At 64.4% G+C, this 18,634-nt stretch overlaps 1 protein-coding gene across 4 annotated transcripts in view; it reads right to left on the bottom strand.

The window, feature by feature from the left end:
* Positions 1–18,634, bottom strand: part of TAFA5 (TAFA chemokine like family member 5) — a 151,940-nt gene that overhangs the window by 14,207 nt on the left and 119,099 nt on the right. For 3 of the 4 annotated variants that reach the window (XM_035696160.2, XM_025456136.3, XM_025456144.3), the window contains exons 3-4: positions 12,143–12,270; positions 11,546–11,632 (exon numbers count right to left, since the gene is read on the bottom strand). In XM_035696160.2, coding sequence (XP_035552053.1) covers positions 11,546–11,632; positions 12,143–12,270 — 215 coding nt within the window. The remainder of the gene's footprint in view (positions 1–11,545; positions 11,633–12,142; positions 12,271–18,634) is intronic. The other variant, XM_025456152.3, reaches the window with a different exon arrangement.

Here is an 18,634-nt window from a genome sequence, read left to right on the forward strand (position 1 = left end):
TTTTTCCTCCTCTTTCTCCTCTGAACCATCTCTGGGCTGGAGACCACATTGTTTTTCTGCGGGGACAGTTCCTTCATTTGCAGCTTCCAATACACACCTCAGGTCCACTCGTACTTTGGGCAGCTTAGCGTCTGTCCCCAGTTCACCCGCCAACCTCGATGCTCACCTTTGCCCCAGGGCTCCTGGGGTTCCTGGGTCATGGCAGCCGCAGCCCCCGTAGCTCTCGGATTCCAGCCAGCAGCATCTGTGCGCAGGAGAGGACTCCTTGGAGCTCACTCCGCCGTTAGTTCTTTAGAAGGTATTCCTTTCCAGAGCGTGCATTTCCCCACAGGCTCATGTTTGAACTTGGACTCTGATGCTTTTTTAATCTCCTTTAAATGGGCAGAGGCCTATCGTGGGCTGGAATGAGCCATGAGGCCCAGCAGTGAGCGAGTCTTGAGCCTTCGTCCTGGCTCCCTGGGGGTGTGGGAAGCCCCTCCGGGCGGGTCTGGAAGGTCTGGATGTGCAGGGACTCTCAGCTCCCATGTGACCCCCAATAGGCTCTCGACCAAGGGGAGGCACCCCCCAGGAGAATCCCACCCCCCTGGAGGTCACGGACTCTGCCTCTGCTGGACAGGTCCACCTTCTCTTGAGGATGGAGAACTGAGTGGGTAACACGGCCCCAGTGTGCCGCAGTCCTCTGCTGCTTCCTCCCGCTCACCCGACGGGCTCTTCCTGCTAACCCTGCCTTGCCCGTGATGCTCACCTCCACCCACCACCTCCTGTCCTGCGTCCCCAGCAGGACGGGGAGCGCTCCTGCTGCCCATACCCCACTGCGGCCGGCTGGCTTCCCGGGCAGCACTGCAGCCTCCATGTCCGGGTCAGGCCAGGCTCCTTCTGAATCTTCGGGGGTCCCTGTCACAGCCAGGGCTCAGAGGGTTGGGCACCCACAGGATGTCACCGGACTCTCAGCACGGGGCTCTCGGAGTCACGATGCTATGGACAGTTCTTACTTCTAGAAATATTCGAAATTGGGCAAAAGCTGGGCCGAGGCAGGCAAAATAAGCCTGCCGCCATATTAATCCAGAGAGCCAGGGCCACTTCTCTACACACTTGCCGGGAGGACTAGACGGTTCCTCTCCTCCAAATGTTGGATGAGCTTGCTTCCTCGTGGTGTGGATGGCCCGGTCATGGGGATGGGGGCAGTGGTCCCCCTGACTCATCCCACACGGGCCGCGACGACACAAGTGAGATGCGCCCCAGATTCCAACAGACCTGAGAGACACAGCAACACAACAGCGCCCTGGGGCCTTCCCAGATGGCAGGGGGAGCCGGGAAAGGGCGTCGGGTGTGGAGTCTTGCTGATGCAGGTGCAGGTGGTGGGAGCACCTCGGATACTCCAGGAGCCACTCAAGGGAGACAGCAACGCTTTACCCTCACAGAGACTCCCTGGTCTGTCGCAAACCCTCCTTTTCCGTTCCCACCACGCCAAGGACCCATGGTGAGGCCAGCAGGGGTGGGGGGCACTCTGACCCCTCCACGGGTAAGGAGATGGAGGCTAAGCATGCACCGGGATGGTCACCCTATGGGCAGGGGACACAGCCTCATGCGGTATGTGGACACAGTGGCTCCAGGGCACGCTCATCACCCTGCGGGCATGGCAGGTGCGCTCACACCGAGCTGAGCACCATGCTCTGGCTCGGGGGGGAGAAGACACCGGAGGGGATGGGCCCCAGAACCCGGCGACATCACCCAGCCAGCACTGATGCCACCCAGGAGCCCCGTCACGCAGTCCATCTCGGGTCTAGCAGGGAGGTGACATTTAAAGCAATTTGAGTTGAGACACAAATCCTCCCATTTCAGTTTTAAAGACTCATCTGAAGTAAGCGTCTGTGTCAAATGGTGCACCTCGGTCCCCGAGCCGTGAGCAAACACCGCTGGGAAGGGGCCGGCCTGGCTCCTGCTCCGGGTGCTGCCATCGGAGCGGCGGAGCTGGGTGAGGGTGCGGCACGTGGACCCCGCAGTGACAGGTGCAGCGGGACCAGACCAGGGGCATCGGGGGCAGGCTGGGGTGCAGGCGGCAGGGATGAGGCCGGACGGGCTTCCGCAGGTGCAGACTGACCCACTTCTGGCTTCCGGGATCGCCCCGTCTACCGCGCGGCTGAGAGGACCCGTGTTTACCCTTGTCCTTTCCAAAGAGACATAGCCCTGAGCAACGTCGCTTGGAAGATCATAAGGACTTATTAAACCAACAGGAAAAAAACATGTTTTCGACCACTTTGCCAGTATTTCTGCCCAATAAGCTCATGAAAGTGGATCAGAGGACAGAACGAACTCAAATGGCTCCTCCGGGGGCTTGGGGTCACTGTGAACTGCTCCATCCTAATCAAACGCTCACCGTGGACAAGGCGACTGCCTCACGCTCACGGGATCACAGAAGCCCTGGCTTCCGGCGTGGCGGGTGCGCTCCAGGCCCAGGGACTTGGCGGGGCAGGCCCAGGGCCGGCGTGGTGGGCTGGCCCCCGGAACGGGCAGCCTGGGTCGCTCCCACACGCTGTCCCATCCAGCCCGGTGTTCTTGGAAGGTCCCCTCAGGGCAGGACCGTCCCCTCCCCTGGGATTGCGAGGTCTGGGACCATTCAACGCTTCCGGATCCAGAGCAACCCCCATCAGGATGAGCTGGGGGCCTGGTGTGCGGCCAGCGCCCTCGGGTGGGGGGGGCATTCTCTTCCGTTTATGCAGCAAATACTCTGACCTCGCGTCTAAGCAACGGCCACCTGTGCAGCTGCGGATGGCACCACACGCCGCCCCTCCAGGGATTCCCCAGGGGTGCCCATCAGCGGTCGGAGAGCCAGGGGCTGCGAACGCTTCGCCCCTGCATCCCGAACATCCCACGTGGGAGCCAGAAAGGATGGGTTGGGAGGGAACGGCTTTGGGGGAGGGGGGAGAGGGCCCGTGAGAGGCCGGGGGACAGCAGGACATGGCCTCCCAGGCCCCCTCGCTTCTCCACTGGGCACATGCCCTCTCTGTTCAACCGCTTCCCATTCATGTATTTAAATCGACTCAAAGAACAACCACTTTAAGGAAAATCGGGACTAACACGGCACCATTGCCCTGAAGAGCCCCCTGCACGGAACTGGCCGAAAGTACCCACGGAAATCACGCGGGCTTGGCCCAACTGATTTTTTTGTTTCTGGGCTCCTTTCTGCCGAGAAAATGAAGCATGTTGCAGCTCACGATACCCACCGATGCCACACCGGCCAGAGACGTTTTGTGTTTACCCACGGAATCCATTAAAACGTCCGGCTATTACCGTGGTGATGAATAGCAGTGATTCAGAGAACACAAAATGGATCGCGGACACGGATCAGAGTAATGACTCGGGATTTTTCATTGTTTGTGCGGGAGGAGGAAGGAGCTAGGCGCAGGCACCGAGGTCCCCTGGGGTGGGCCCTGCCATCTGCCCTGCCTCCCTGGGCACTTCTCCTGGAAACCCGATGAAGGCCCCTTGTCCTTGGGAGGACGCCGTAGTCACTGACCGGCTCCTGGGAGGGCAGGTGAGAGGGGCTGGTTTGGGCTGGACTCTGCCCCAGCCTCCGCCCGCCTCCTCTCTTCTCTGGGACGAGCCCTGCACCATGTGGGCTCCTGCAGACCCGCCATAAGTGCCACCCCATCGGATTCCATGTGGGCGACGGATAGCAGCCCCTCAGCCCCAGACCTTGCAGCCCGCTGGTCCCCTGGTCCTCACCAGACACACAGCAGGAGGGACAAAAAATGCCAAGGACCCTCCCCAGGAGCAGAGGCAGAGCCGAGGAGCAGGGGCTGGGGCCGAGCGTCCAGGAGCTCTGGTCTCATCCCAAGGAGCCACTGCCCCTGCTCCACAGCGGAAGCTCCATGTGGCATCGGCTTCGGGAACAGACTCCAGAAAGCACGTCCTCCTGGGCGCCTGCAGGGCGGGGGCAGGGAGGAGCTCAGCCACAGGCCCCCAGCACACGGATTCAAACAGAAAATCTCCAGCCGAAAATCCTGTTTGTCCATTAGAGGCAAATCCATTATCCCCCTTGCTCTCATGCCAAGACGTGTCACGGCGTTCCACAAGTGGCGCGGGTGTTTGCTAATTCCCTCCGCCGGGACCCACGGCGTCCAAGGTGGGAGCTTCTCATGCAGCAGCGGCCGCCGGGCCGGGGATTATCCCACGCGGCCCCTTGTGCCCCCTTGAATGGTGAGGAGTTTCCTGGAGCCCCCGCGTTGCCTCCCGCACCCCATCTTCGACCCCCGTGGCCTGCTGGTCTGCACCGTCCTACCTAGAGACCCGTTTCCCAAGCCCCCCTGGGGCATCCTCACTCGCATCCCCAGTCTCCCAACGGGGGCCGAGCTGAGATGTTGCCCAATGTGCTCTTCAGGTGACTGGATGGACACAGAGCCCTGACCCCCCTCTGCCGTTTCCCCTCTGTCCCTCAGCATCGCGGGGTCCCAGGGCATGTTTCTCCGAGGTCGGCCTAGGGCAAGTCTGCAGAGGAAGCCCTGTCTCCAGGGAGGGGTGTCCTGGGAGGGGAACATGGCAAATGAGCCACCCCAGAGGGCGGGCAGGCCAGGAAGGCTCTCCACGCACGGGGCCGGGGGCGGCAGGACTCTGCTGGGGCCTGGGCCAGCTGCCCGGCAGGCTGATAGAGACCCCCGGATCCTCGGGGACCCCCGTCTCCCTGTTCCCGAAGGAGACAAGGGAAGACCTGCCACCAGGCAGCTGGCTGTGGCCTCTGGCCAATGAAGCCCCACGCCGCCTCACTCGGGGCCCAAAATCATTTCTCTTTTATTGGTTTTCAGAATGAGCAGCGGAACGGCAGCTGAGACTCGGCTCTGTAATAAACGCTTCTAATTGCTGGGATGGCTCATTCGAGATCAGAGACAAACCCAAGGTTCCCGACGCCTCCAGGAGGCACCGCACTGCCGCTCAGCAGCGTCGGGGTAATCCCGTCTGCGGGGAGGCTGCAGCCCTGAAGGCCTGGGCCCCCGAAATGGACCAGCAGCGAGCTCCTCCACGTGAGGGACCCAGAGGCGGGCTGGCCTGGGCCACTGGGGGGACAGCCAGACAGCGAGGGGAGAGTGGGCCTGGGAGCACAGTGCTGGGGGCCGTGACGACAGGGCGCAGTGTTCCCAGAAGTCCTGGCGCTCGGAGGGAGTCCTGGAGCTGCAGTCCAGTAGCTGCAGACAACGGGAGGAAGACTCTCGGGCATAAACCCCCCGGCGCGGCACAGACCCCTCGGCTGCCAGGTCAGCAAGGCCACAGGAGTCTCTAGTGGCCCATGGACCAGGGAATCTCTGGCCAAGACAAGGGGCGCAAGCACAGTGCACGCAGGCTGGCTGCTCTGTGCTGGGTCTGGCCTGCCAGGACACCTCTGGACCTTGCTCTGCAACCGGGGCCGCCACCCTGCCCATTGGGGCTGTGCCATGCTGGCCTCCTTTGGACCTCTGATGGCCTGTGCAGCCCACGAGGCGCCCATGGGCGTCCCCAGGAGTGACCAGGCCGGGAACCCGAGTCCATCCCCGTATGTGCCCCTCCTCACCCTGTGCCCTGCACCACATGGGCTGTCATGGGGACCCCTTGCACACCCACCTGGTCCCTCCTCTCCTCTCCAGCCACAGCTCCTCAGCTGTGACTCTGTTCTGGCCAGGGTGACCTCCAGCCCTTGGCCCCAGCCAGCCTCCCGGAGGCAGAGCTCACTGTGTCTCTCCAAAGCTGCCCGGCGACCCCAGTGCACTCAGAACGGACGTCCCCGGGGCCCTGCATCAAGGTTGGAGACGACCCGACCTCTGCACTCCTACGACGCCGGGCTCTCGTGGGAGGGGGCCGCAGGGCAGGCCCTGGGTGGACCTCTCTCTCCTGACAGCGTCTAACCACTTCAAGCCAGCTGTCACCTCCCGGGGAAGTGGTGCCCCACCACCCACGCGAGGCAGGCTCGCACCCACTGGCAGGTCCCGGGTCTCCCTGATGGCAACCGCACTGGCCCACACCCGCCGGGCTCACGGGGGAAACGCTGGATCCGCCTTGGAGACCCCACCCCTGCAGGGGGCTGTGCAGGGGGCTCCCTGGGTCCTCGTCCCAGATGGGGAGCCCTCATTCCCAGCTCGGGGGCGCACAGAGCAGAGGGGCCCTGCACCCCGGGGCGTCCCTCCAGCCTCGGATTCCAGGCTGCAGTCTCCTCTCTCCCCGAAGGGATCCCAGAGGTCTAGGTCCGGGAAGACGCGGGGCGAGGAGTCTTCGTATGTGACCCACTTTTCCGTCTGGGGTTCCACCTGCGGCCCCACGGGGACGCGCCCCGGACAGATGTGCACTCCTGCCCCCTCGGCGGCAGCCACGTGCCCTCGGAGACCACACCTGGGAGCTCTAGGAACTCTAAGCACTGCTCTTCTCCGTGTTTCTCTATTTTTGGAGCTTAAAGTCTTCAGAACCCCTGAACGGATAGTCTATTTTTTTCCGACTTCTCTTAAAAAATCAACTCCATGGTTTTCTGAGACTTCCTCCTGCTACTGGATTAACGAAATCTGTTATACACACGTGGGTGTACGTGCACAAACGCATGCTGCATCACAACATTACGGGTCTGCGTGCTCATATGTGCGATTTTTTTACGTATTTTATAGCTGCGTTCTTATAAAAAATCGTATCTATCCTTTCCGCAAGTGCTTCTGATCTTCTCAGCGTCCAACCCCGTGTCCTGAAACGACCATGACTCTTCTGCGCACACATCTGGGGCTCGGGGGCGTGAGCGTGACAGCTCACCCCTGCGTCACGGGCAGCCCGGCCTGGCGGGGGGCAGGTCGGCACGGCGGCCACGGGGTGACCGCACCTCCCAGGTGGGGCCCGGGAGCCAGATGCCGCCCAGGAGGGGCAGGGCCGAGGCCGGGGTGCGCAGCCAGGTCCGTGTGCTCCCCTGCTCCCACTTCCTGACCCGCCTCGGCTCCCGCAGGCTGCGTGCTAGCTTCGCTCCCCGCTTCTCCGTGTGGTGCGGCCTCTTCCCCCAGAGCCCCGGCTTCTCCAGCTCCGGGCTGGCGGCCCTTGTTCGCGCTCCTCCAGCCCTGATGCTTTGCTTTCCAGTTGGTGAGCGTGGTGTGAAGAACCGATGGGCAGCTGGCGGGCTTCCCAGAGGGTCCGCAGGCCCCAAACTGCAGCGACCACGGGTTCCTGCCTTGGACCTGGTGAGTGAGAAGCGATAGGACGCCCCCACCCCCAGATTCACGGTCGCCTGGAACCTCAGAAAGTGACATATTTGGAAATGGAGCCATTTAAGGTGCGATCAATGAAGTTCAGGGGCGGAATCGTTCTTGACTCGGCACGGCCTGGAAGCGACAGTGTCATCAGGAGGGAGGTCTGGCTCTCACGGGCTCACGGGTGACGCGTGCACACGTGCAGGAGCGTCTGGAGCCCCAGAGGCGGGATGAGGCCGGCCGGACCCTCCCGCAGAGCCTCTGGAGAAGCACGGCCCGCCACAGCTCGGCTTCCAGCCCCGGGGCCTCAGAACCCAGCGGGCGTGAACGTAAGCCTCCCGGCGTGTGGGCACTTGCTGCGGGGGCCGCGGGGCATGTCTCCAGAAGGAAGCTGGAGCGTCCGACAGACCCCGGGAGCTGCGGGGCCCATGGCTCAGGACATGCCCTCCATCCCGGTGTCGGCCTCACGGTGTCCAAGGGCCAGGCTGGTTCTCCCCTCGGTGGCTGAGCCCCCCCATGGGTCTGTCTGCTGTGGGGCTGGGCGGGAGGGCCTGGGATCTCCCCTGCAGGCCTCCCGGAGGGTCTGCAATCTGACTCCCAAACACCGGAGCACGGGCCTCGGCCCAGCTCATCCCCTGAGAGCATCCACATCCTGTTTTCCCCTTTTTGTGCGTCCAGATGGCAAACACGGGAAGCACATATGCTCTGTTCTCTTAACTGGGAGCCTGGAACGAGCGCTTGATAAGTTTCTACCAGCAGCCCCTGTAAGAATCTCAGCACTGGTGTGTGGGGCTGGGTCCAGGGTCCAGCACTCGGAGCCTCGTGTGCTCGTCCTGCACGACCACCCAGGCGCATGCCTGCACGAGACCCCTGCTTGTCCACCTGGGCGTGTGCCTACACGAGACTCCTGCTTGTCCACCTTGGGCGTGTGCCTGCACGAGGATCCTTGTGCGAAGACCCCTGCTTGTCCACGGAGGCGTCTGCCTGCACGAGGCCCTTGCTCATCCACCTGAGCACATGCCTGCATGAGGATCCTTGCACAAAGACCCCTGCTTGTCCACCTGGGCGTGTGCCTGCACGAGACCCCTGCTCGTCTGCCTGGGCATGTGCCTGTACGAGGATCTTTGCACGAGACCCCTGCACATCTGCCTGGGCACGTGCCTGCACCAGGATCCTGAATGCGGCTGACTGGAGAGCCAGGAACCTTGTGCCGCAGGTGCTCCCGGAGCAGAGGCCCCGCGTGTCGCTCTCACGGGCCGTCAGGGGGGCCCATCTGGCATAGGCTAGGCCCTCGCGTGATACGTGTAGAATCCAAGAACACGGAGACCTCCCGGTTAACTGAGCTGCCCGGACGGGGCACGTTGTCTTCAGGATGGTGCAGACGGGCAGTGGAAGTGGCAGCGGCCCCCAGCCTGTCCCACGCTCGCTTGCTTGTCCAGGACGTGGGCTTGGCACACAGACGCTCTGGCCTCTGGGAGATGTTAACCGGCAGAGCTTGACACGAGCACCTGAGAACATAACCCACCGAGGGCTTCTCCACTGTGTGGACGGTCTCCAGCGAGCCTGAGCCTCCGGCCAGGCGGCCGGCGTCCCCGCCCAGTGTCGTCCAACAGGCGCCCGGATGTGCGGCCCACCCCTCCGCTGGCTGCACTCCTGGGACACGTGGGCACAGGCGCTCAGGGCAGCTGCCGCCACGTCCCCTCTGGGAGCCTGGTCTTGGGAAGTGCGGTCTGGGGGATGCGAGTTTCCATGAAATCCGAGCTCCTGGATGCTCCTCACTCCCCACAAAGGGACTGAATTCGAGGATGGCGCAAAACAGCTCCTCAGAAACACGGGGTTCGGTCTGGCTGGTTCACTCTGATGTGGGAGATGGCACAGCTGCTCACGTCGGGCGCTGTGCACGTTCCAAGCTGGGGCGGAGTGCTGCGGATCACAGCATCCCGAAGGCCACCAGCACATGCAGCTCGTGGTGTCAGCAGCGACCGTCTGGGGAGATGTGCGCCGTGTAGGCTGGGGGGCGCCCCGCTCCCTGGGTGGACCCCGACCCCGTGTCGTCAGTGCCCACAGTGCTGCAGTCGCCTGTGGGAGAGCCTGCAGCGTCCCCCGCGTCACCTACCTAGTGCAGACCGACACCCGCGGGGCCAACACAGCGCGGGAAGCCGAGCACGAGAAGCCGAGCCCGGAAAGCCAACGCAACGCGGGTGCCAGGTGCTGCCCCAGGGTCGCCCAGGATGGTGGGGTCCCCGCGATGCCCTGTGACCTGCGGCAGCCCCCACGTCTCGGCTGGTGACCCCGTGCAGGCGCGTGAGCCTCAGGAACGGGCCCTGACCCTCAGGACACGGGATGCTCTGATATTTTTACTCAGTTTCTTCCTCCTCGTCTGAAACGCTGATCGTGATCCAGTAATTTCACGACCCACCAGTGGGGTGAAGACCTGCCCTCTGAGAAGCAGCGCTCTTGGAAATACACACGTCAGCACATCCTGGGGTCCCTCCAGGGAGCCGCACAGTCCCCTTATCACAGGTACTTGCGTGGCCCTGAGCAAGGGGCGCCTGTGCCTGCCCCCGGGGCATTAGCGGGCGGGGCCCCTGCGGAGGAGTGGGGCAGGACGCGGCGGGAGCGGGGCGCCACTCTGGACTCTTCTGTGGTCTCTAGGGGACAGGAGCCGCCACGCAGCCAGGCGGTCACGGGCGCTCTTGAAAAACCTCAAGGGGAAACATGAAACCGCGGTGCCGACCGACCAGGTGTCACAGCACCGAGATGCCATCTGGAAAATGGGCCTGTACGCTCCAGCCACATGGTGTTTGGGTCCAGGGCTCTGGTGACCGTTTACGAAAGCTTCGCAGGCAGGTCACCGCAGGCCAGGCCTGCTGCCAGAGCCCGAGGAGAGTCTGCACACCCCTGGGGAGGCCCCGGCCCGCCAGCACCATCACGCAGCCCCCGACGGGATGCACCAGCCCAGGATCCACCCCACGTGCCCTCCACGGCACAAGGGCCCCTATGGCGCACCCCTGGTGGGGCCGGGAGCCCCGAGAGCAAGCACTTGTCACCGACTTGCCCCGGGCGTGGCAGGTGTCCTGCACGCACCCCGACCAGCTGTGGCACGCCAGCTGCCCCCAGGGCGGGCGCCCCCAGGAACGGGCAGATGGGAAAACGTCTTCAGAGCTGGAAGACACGTGGGCGCGTGCAATCAGACCCGGCTTCTGGGGGGAGGGGAGCAGGGAGAGAGTCCACCTCTGTGGCCGACCGCCCACTGGGGTTTTCAGGGCCGTGAGACCAAGGTGCTGGTCCTGAGCGGAGGGCCTGGGAGGCCGCGGGACTGGCCCCCTGGCAACTGTGGGTGTGCAAGGAAGGGGGCACGCTGACGGACGCTGGTGTAACAGGGCTGCAGGGGGGCTGCAGGGCACAGCGGGCCTATGACCCCGATTCACCCGTGAGGTCAGGAGGGCACTGCTGGATCACTTCCCCTGGGAGAGCGACCTTCAGCACCCTGCTCAGGCCTGGGAGCACCCCTGACCCCCAGCCACGCCCGGGGCCCTGCCGCGGGTGGGCAGCCTGGAGCCTCCCCATCACCCAGCAGGTGCTGCACTCGGGGCTGCGCTGGGTGGGGTCTCCACGCGCTGACCTGCAGGTCCCGGGGACGGGGACAGCGGCCCTGAAAGCGGCCCTCTGCGTGTCCCCAGGTCTCTGCCGTCTGGGAACAGCACATGGGGGGACCTAGAGAGCTCAGCCTCTCCGTGATGCCCTGGAGGCAGCGGCCACCTGCGAGGCCCCAGGTTCCCCAGGGCTGCCAGGCAGGTGGTGGGAACAAAGCCCGCACACCTCCCAGGGTGAGGACGGGGTGGCCAGCTTCCGGCCTGGGAGGCTCCCGCACCCCTGCCTCTCGGCCCCCAGCAGCCCGGGTGCCCTGCCTGATGCCCGCAGATGGACGCCCATAGCAGAAGGTCCCCCGCAGGGCCTGGGTGCGTCTCCCTGAGGGGCCGTGGCAGCCAGGCCCCTGTGTGCACAGCTGACCCCCACCCTGGGCACCCCTGCAGGGCCCAGCCCGCAGGTAGGGGTGAAGCAGGCAGGGTCTCCCTCGGGTCCGTCTCTGAGGTCCTGCGAGGAGACTTGGATGCCCACAGGGCTTTCCAGATCCTTCTCTAGGGGCCCTGGGCTTCCCTGACTGCATGTTCCCAAGGCACGGAGGTGGGAGTCACAGCCAGGGGCGCACAGCCCACTTCGGTTCTCAGCTCCTACAAGGAGAGCCAGGGACGGGGTGATGTCGGCCAGAGAGGAGGAGAGGCCACTGCTGGGGGGGCGCGGTCTGCGGGGCCGGTCCTTTGCCCCACACCGTCGCTGCTGTGCCCGGGGGAACTTACCTTTGGAAGAGGGACCTCAGACAGCGGGCCCAGGACTCTTTCCCGTCCTTCCCTCTGGCCCCCTGGGGACCAGGTGGGTCCTGGCTCCTGGAACGGAGGGCGCACCATGTGCCCCTCAGAGGGATCTGGGGGTGACGGGGGCGCCCTCGGGGGTGTTCGGGGTCACTGTTCTGAACGGCCATGATGCAGTGCCCAGGGCAGGGGCGACCTGGATGACCCCCGCCCCTCCCCAGCCCCTGCTCCTTACAGAGGCGTCACCTGCCCCAAGGGGCATCCTAACCCATCCTCCTGCCCGGAGTCGCGGGCACGCTGTCCGCCCCAGACACAAGACGACGTTACCAACCACCTTCTGTGTGGGCTGAAGCCCCGAAGGCGGGTCTGTGCCTCCCTGGGCCCAGACGGACCCAGCCCCAGGCATGCAGCGGCTGCGGAAGGTAGGCGGCGAGGCCGGTGGCCTCCCCATACAAGGCAGCCAGGTGCTGCGTCCCCGTCATCCTCACCGGCGTGGGGTTCACCTTCCCCTCCCCCACCAGGACACAGCGCCCGAGGCCAACCCACCCTCCCCGTGTGGTGGGGCGAGCAGGGCCGCGTACGCACCGTGGTGGTCTTTATCCGGCCGCCGGGCTGTGTGCACGTCCAGCCGGACCTGTTGATCAGCAGGTCACAGCCCTCGCCCTCCAGACATGGGAGCATGTCACACCACTGCTTCGTCTTGATGATGCGAGCTGTGGAGAGAAGAGAGCGGTCAGCCGCTGCTCACCGGGCGCCCAGGCAGACACGGGGGACAGCAGGCGTGGCGGGCAGCACCCAGCGTCCTCGGGGGCGGCCCCTCAGGTCCAGCTCTGCACCGGCCCATCAGTAAGTGGCCAGGGGGTGCTGAGGACAGTCTCCTCTCCGACAGAAAGCCCTAGAAGCAGGGGCTGCATCCCGAAGCGAGTGAGGACTGTGACCCTCCCTCGAGGACCTTCAGAGGACAACCGGCTGGTCGTCGAACTGGGCCCGCACGGTCCTACGGTTGACTGGCTGCACGTCTGTAAACGCGGGACTGATACAGGGAGAGGGCGCTGCAGCGACGGAGTCTGGGCGGGCAGATCGGACGCCCACCCAGGCCGACGCCAGGTCAGCTCAAGGCTGAGTCGTCAGCACGCTGCCCACTGCCAAACACGGCATCCTCCCCAGCTCTGGGAGGATGCACAAAACCCGGGGTTTTCCAGGAGACGAGGAGTCAGGTCCTGCGAGGACAGACGCGTCTCAGTGCATGTGCCCGGTGCTCGCCGTGTGGACCATCCCCTCGGGGGCAGTGGTAAAAGGCAAGCGGGCTGGGGAGAGAGCCCACCGGGCCACGGTGTGAGTCTTGGGGCCGTTCCTCCCCAGGCTGTGCCACGGACGGGACTGTGCCCCCCGGAGTCACATGGGGAAGCCCTAATGCAATGTGGGGGTCCTCGAGATGGTGCTTTTACAGAAGTAACTCAGCTTAAGAGATGTCACCAGGGTGGGTCCCGATCCCATAGGATTAGTGCCCTCATGGGAGGAGCCTTCAGGGCTCCCTTTCTCCCTTGGCGCCGAGTGCAAGGACGCGGCCAGACAGCCAGGGGAGGTCGCCCCAAAGCCCCGGCCCCCAGGGCCGAGAAGCCGAGTGTCGGGTGCTGAGGCCGCCCGGCCCGGCCCGTGGTGTTGTCAGTGCAGCCTGGCAGGCTGTGACCCGGGGGGGTACCTGCCACCCAGACTCAGCCGGCTGGGAAGGTGCGTGGAGACACCGCAAACGAGCACCCGCACGGTTCCCCAGGGCGCGGCCAGGACGCACCAGGTTTTGCTCACGGCTTCCCTGGCACGGTGGACCCCTCGGTGAGAAGCGGGGCAGGTGTGAGCCCCTCCCAGGAGGGGCTGTGCCTGCACGTCCCCGGGGCCTCCCCTCCGCTGCTCATCATTCCTGCTGGAGCCCGAGCACCGTCGCCATCCCCGAGGCACTGTTTTGTGAGAGTAAAAGGCCCGAAAGCCTTGCTGGACGTCAGCGAACGTGGCCCTTAGTGGATCGAAGCACACGCACGGCCAGGCCCCGGGACGCCATGAGTCAGGCTCTGGTGGATCAGGGGGCATCCGAGGGATCCGCATCAGGTGCTCCCCGCCCATCCCCGAGCCGCGCCCAGGGCAACGCCATCAGCGTAGCCTGTAGCACAAGGAGGCCGGGGCTGCGCCATCCCACCCCAGCCACCAGGAGTGGGAGTAAGGAGACCTACCTCCTGGGGCCAGAGAGCAACGGGGCTGTGGAGGCCAGAGGGCCGAGGCCCTGCACACTGGGGCCAGGCCCATCCAGACGGGGCTGCCCAGACGGTGTTGGGGGGTCCTGGCCCGGGCTGCGCGGCCTGGCCTGCAGGACACGCAGTGATGCGGTCACACCCCGATGCCAGCAGGGGAGGCAGTGAGCCAGGCCTGGGTTGGCCCCTGCAGGCATAGGAGGGCCTGGGTCCGTGACGCTCATCCTCATGCTCGGTCCCCCCCGGGTCCATGGTGCTTACCCCCACCCCCTGCTCGGTCCTCCCAGGGTTGGCAGCGTTCACCCCCTGTGCTCAGTCCCTCCGGGGTCCAGGGTGCTTACCCCCACCTCCTGCTCGGTCCCCCTGGGATCAGTGGGGCTTATCCGCCCCCCCCGCCTGCCATGCTCAGTCACCCCTGGGGTCCGCTGCTCTCATGCCCCCCCCATGCCCAGTCTCCCCCGGGGTCCACTGTGCTCACCCCCACACACTGTGCTCGGTACCCCCAGGGTCGGCGGTGCTTACCCCCATGCTCGGTCCCCGCCCCCGGGGTCCGTGTGTTTACCCCAGTGCTCAGTCCCCCCAGGGGTCGGTGGCACTCACTCCCCATGCTCCGTGGCGCTTACCCCGCCCCCCATGCTCCGTCCCCCCAGGGTCGGCGGTGCTCACTCCCCATGCTCAGTCCCCCGGGGTCTGTGGCGCTTACACCCCCCCCCCCCCACTATGCTCAGTCTCCTCAGGGTTGGTGAGGCTCACACCTGTGCTCGGTCCCTCCAGGGTCGGTGGTGTTCCCCCCCCCCACGTGCTTGGTCCCTCTGGGGTCGGGCATTCCCCCCCCGCCCTGTGCTCAGTCCCCCCAAAGAAGCACAGTACAGAGGTGGAGGAGAAGGTGCAGGTGGGAAGCACCCGCACGGGGCTGGACAGGTGAGCGCACAGACACGCAGCCCTCACGGTCACGGTCAGGCCACCCACGGTCAGGGGCTGAGTGGGGACAGATGCTGGGGGTCCCCGGCCGTCTGTGCTGAAGACCAGGGGATGCTCCTGTCTGTGGCCCAAGCAGCCTCCGTCTCCCTTGTCAGGCCCTTGGCCGAGGCCCCCTCATCCCGCGTGCCACCCTCGGCTCCACACCCTCGGCTCCACGGGTGCCTGTTTGCCTCTCGAAGCCCCGTGGGGCCGCCGAGCCCTCTCCATTCCTCCCTGACCGTCCCGCCCTCAGCTCTGAGAGCCAGGGTGCGTGGGAGGGAGGGCACTCGTGGCCCCATAAGGCCGGCGTGACCCGCACGGGGTCAGCGGTCAGGAAGGAGACGGGAGGCAGGACGGGATCCTGCGGCGGGGGAGGCCCGCGTCCTGCCCCGGCAGCCACGGCGTCCGACCGCACACGTCCTCGCCTGCACGCGCACGTACACACCCCGTCATATGTGTGAACACAGGCACACATGCCTGCACAGACCTCGAGTGTGCACACGCACACATACGCGGAGTCAGACCCCCCCCCAGCAGCGTGGCCGCCTGGGCGTGCCGAGTGCCAGCCCTGTTGGGGACACCGCGGGGCCACCGCCGAGCACACACGCCCTTTGTCTGCCGCTGGGCTTAGCTCACCCTGCCCGAGCCCACTTCCTGCTGGAGGCGGTCGGAGGCACAGCGCTGGCCACCACATCCCAGGGACAAAGGGACCTTTCATGCCACACGTCACTGCTTCGGTGACACAGAGGCAGCTCCAGCGCCGCGGAGGGCACCCACCCTCCAGGAGCCGACCGTGCACAGGGGGCACGTGCGACGGAGGCGGACTGCTGGCCTCTGGGGGTGTGGTGCAGCCCCTCGTGTGCCTCTGCCACGGGAGGCTCCGGGCCCAGAGGACATCAGGGGTCATCACCCAGGCCTAGAGGGAGGGTGGTGCGGGCGGCCGGGGACTGGCGGCTGGAATGGGGCAGCTCCACTAACCCCGAGCCTGACGGTGCTGCTTGGCCTTGGGGTGGCCCCACCGTCCCTGTGTCCCCAGAGAGGCCACTGGGCACCCGTACTCGCTCCTGCACTCACCAGCCGGGTCTTGCTCATGAACACGCTTGCACGTCCACACGTGCAGCCGTGGCGTGGGCTCTGTGCACCTGTTGCTGGCCAGGCCCGGTGGGAGCTCACCGTGCTGCCCCAGCCTGGTGTGGGGGGCACTGAGGGCCCCTGCTCTTGCCCCGCACAGTGGCTTGGGGACACGACGCGCACAGCAGTCCTGCCACTGCTCCCCCACTTTCCACCGGGCCACCCTCGGTGACGCGGCCTGAGACCCAGGGCTGAGCAGCTCTCCTCGGGCCGACCCCCAGGGAGACTGAGCCCACTGGCTGGCGTCAGGGCCCCGTGACGGTCTTCTCCCGCGAGAGTCCCAGACTTTAGACGCCCGGCGAGGTCACATGCCTCCCCAGCTGCTCCTGTCTCATCAGGATGACGACTGTCACAGAAGCTCGGTGGCTCCTTCCAAGGCCTTTTCTAGAGACAGTGAGAGACCTGTCCCTACCGGGAACCAGCTTGGCCATTCTTTCCCGGGTGAGCACCCCACACCAGTGAGTAGGGCTCTGCAGTGTTGGCACAGGGAGGGGGGTGAGCGCCAGGGCACCCCGAGTCACACATGGGGCCATGGGGCGCAGCGCCCGGGGGCCACACGCCCCATGCACACATGGCTTGCTCCCTGCCCGCTCCAGAGGAAAGAGCGTGGCAGGACACCCGCGGTGCTCTGACCCCGTCGCTGTCGTGACGGGACCGTGCCTGTTGGAGGCAGAGCTGGATGGCACAGCAAGGCCAACTCTCCTCGTGCGTGAGCAGCTTGGGAGAGGGACCGGGCGGCCTCCGGGTGGCCTGGGAGGAAGGCGAGACTGCAGCGACCCGGCAGGTACGCCTCTGCGGCGAGCCCCGCGCTACAGCTGTTTCTTCCCCAAACATCTGCCTCGTAAAATGAATGCTGCAAATTTAAATTTTATTGGTTTTGCAGTTTTGTTTGTGTTTAATTTGTAAATGGTCTCAGTTTATTCCAGTTTATAGTCTGGTGAGGGCTCCCAGCTTGGCTTTTTTGCTCTTGTTCCTGCAACATCATAATAAAAACGATTTAGGTCAATAGTGAGGGGCCCAAGGAAGTAGGTTTCCCTTAAAAGGAGTTTTCAAATGATGTAAGCGTGAGGAACACAGTTGCCCGCCCGGGGCAAGCTGGTCAGAGAAGGAAGCAGAGCCGGTGCCCGACACTGTCCAGCGAGGGGCTGCCCGGGGCGAGCCCTGGCCACACGCGGGGGCTGCAGAAGTGAGCCCAGGAGGAGCCTGCGCTGCCCACACCTCTGCCCCAGGTAAAGGGGCCTCGCTGTCCTGGGACGGTCTCCTCTGGGGTCTCCCCGCTGTGGCCCGGGGCCGGAGCCACATGGATGTGGACGCAGATGTGTGCGGTGCACATGGACCGTGGGGTAGCCTGCTTCCCGCCGTCCCTCTAGTCCCTCCGGGGCAGGGGGGAGGGGAAGCGTCTCCCCTGGGATTCTAGTAGATTCCACATTTATTTTACTCATTTGGGCAACAACGTGCTAAGTTGCTGGCAGCGTCATGTGGTAATTAGATCTGGCCCCAAACTCGATTAAGCACTGATCGATCCCTGCCCGCAGCGGGGCCCACCACTCCACGGGGCCTGGTCAGCCACCTCCTCCTCCTTCATCCCGATTGACCTGCGAAGGGCAGGGCGGACGTGGGCATGAACTGATGGTGCCACACGGCAGCACCACGTGGAGCCCGGAGGAGGCTCAGTCCTGATTCTCTCTTTCCAGAGCACATTCCAGAAGCCTCAAAGGCCCAGGAGTCTGGCTGCAAAGTCTTCTCTGGTATTTTATCCCTATTCTCGGCAGATCTAGCTTCCTTAGGCTCAAGGCCTCCTCAACACCACCACTATCACCACCACCATCCCCACCATCATGACCCCCACCATCAGCACCATCACCATCATATCAGCATCACCACCATCATCACCACCATCATCCCCACCATCAGCACCATTATCATCATATCGGCATCACCACCACGACATCATCATCACTATCACCATCACCACTATCACCATTATCACCACCACCACCATCACTACCATTACATCACCATCATCATCATCCTCATCATCACCCCTATCACCACCACCACCACCATCACCACCATCACATCACCACCACCATCATCATCACATCACCATCCTCATCATCACCCCTATCACCACCACCACCATCACATCACCACCACTACCATCATCACCACCATCACCACTATCAATACAATTACATCACCATCACCACCATCCTCATCATCACCCCATCACCACCACCACCACCACCGCCATCACATCACCACCAACACTGCTGCCACCACATCACCATCCTCATCATCACCCCTATCACCACCACCATCATCATCACCACCACTATCATCAACCATCAGCAGCATGAGCAGCTCCTGGTTTGAGCCCTTGTGATGCTGGGCACACTGGCCCCTGGATTCCCACCACAGTTCCTGGTGGAGGCTCTCAGGAGCCTCTCAGACTGTAGCTTGAGTGCCCCCGGGGACATGGAATTGTGAGAACCTGGGGCTCGAGCTTAGCGGCCAACCTGTAACTGACCCTGTGGCCCCTGTCATTCCAGCCCAGGTCTCCCCCTCTTTTCAGATACTCCCGCGGGTCTCAGCCTGGCACCTCTGGCCTTGCGCCCACAGTGCAGCGTGGGCAAGGCCGGTAAAGAGTCTCAGACCTTTTCCACAGCATGTGGATGGAGGAGCGCCCTGCGTCTCATTCCTAACCACCTCCAGCCTTTGGAGGACAGCTGAGTGGGAGGCC

Source organism: Canis lupus, chromosome 10 (genome assembly GCF_003254725.2).
Source record: "Canis lupus dingo isolate Sandy chromosome 10, ASM325472v2, whole genome shotgun sequence".
NCBI lineage: Eukaryota > Metazoa > Chordata > Mammalia > Carnivora > Canidae > Canis > Canis lupus.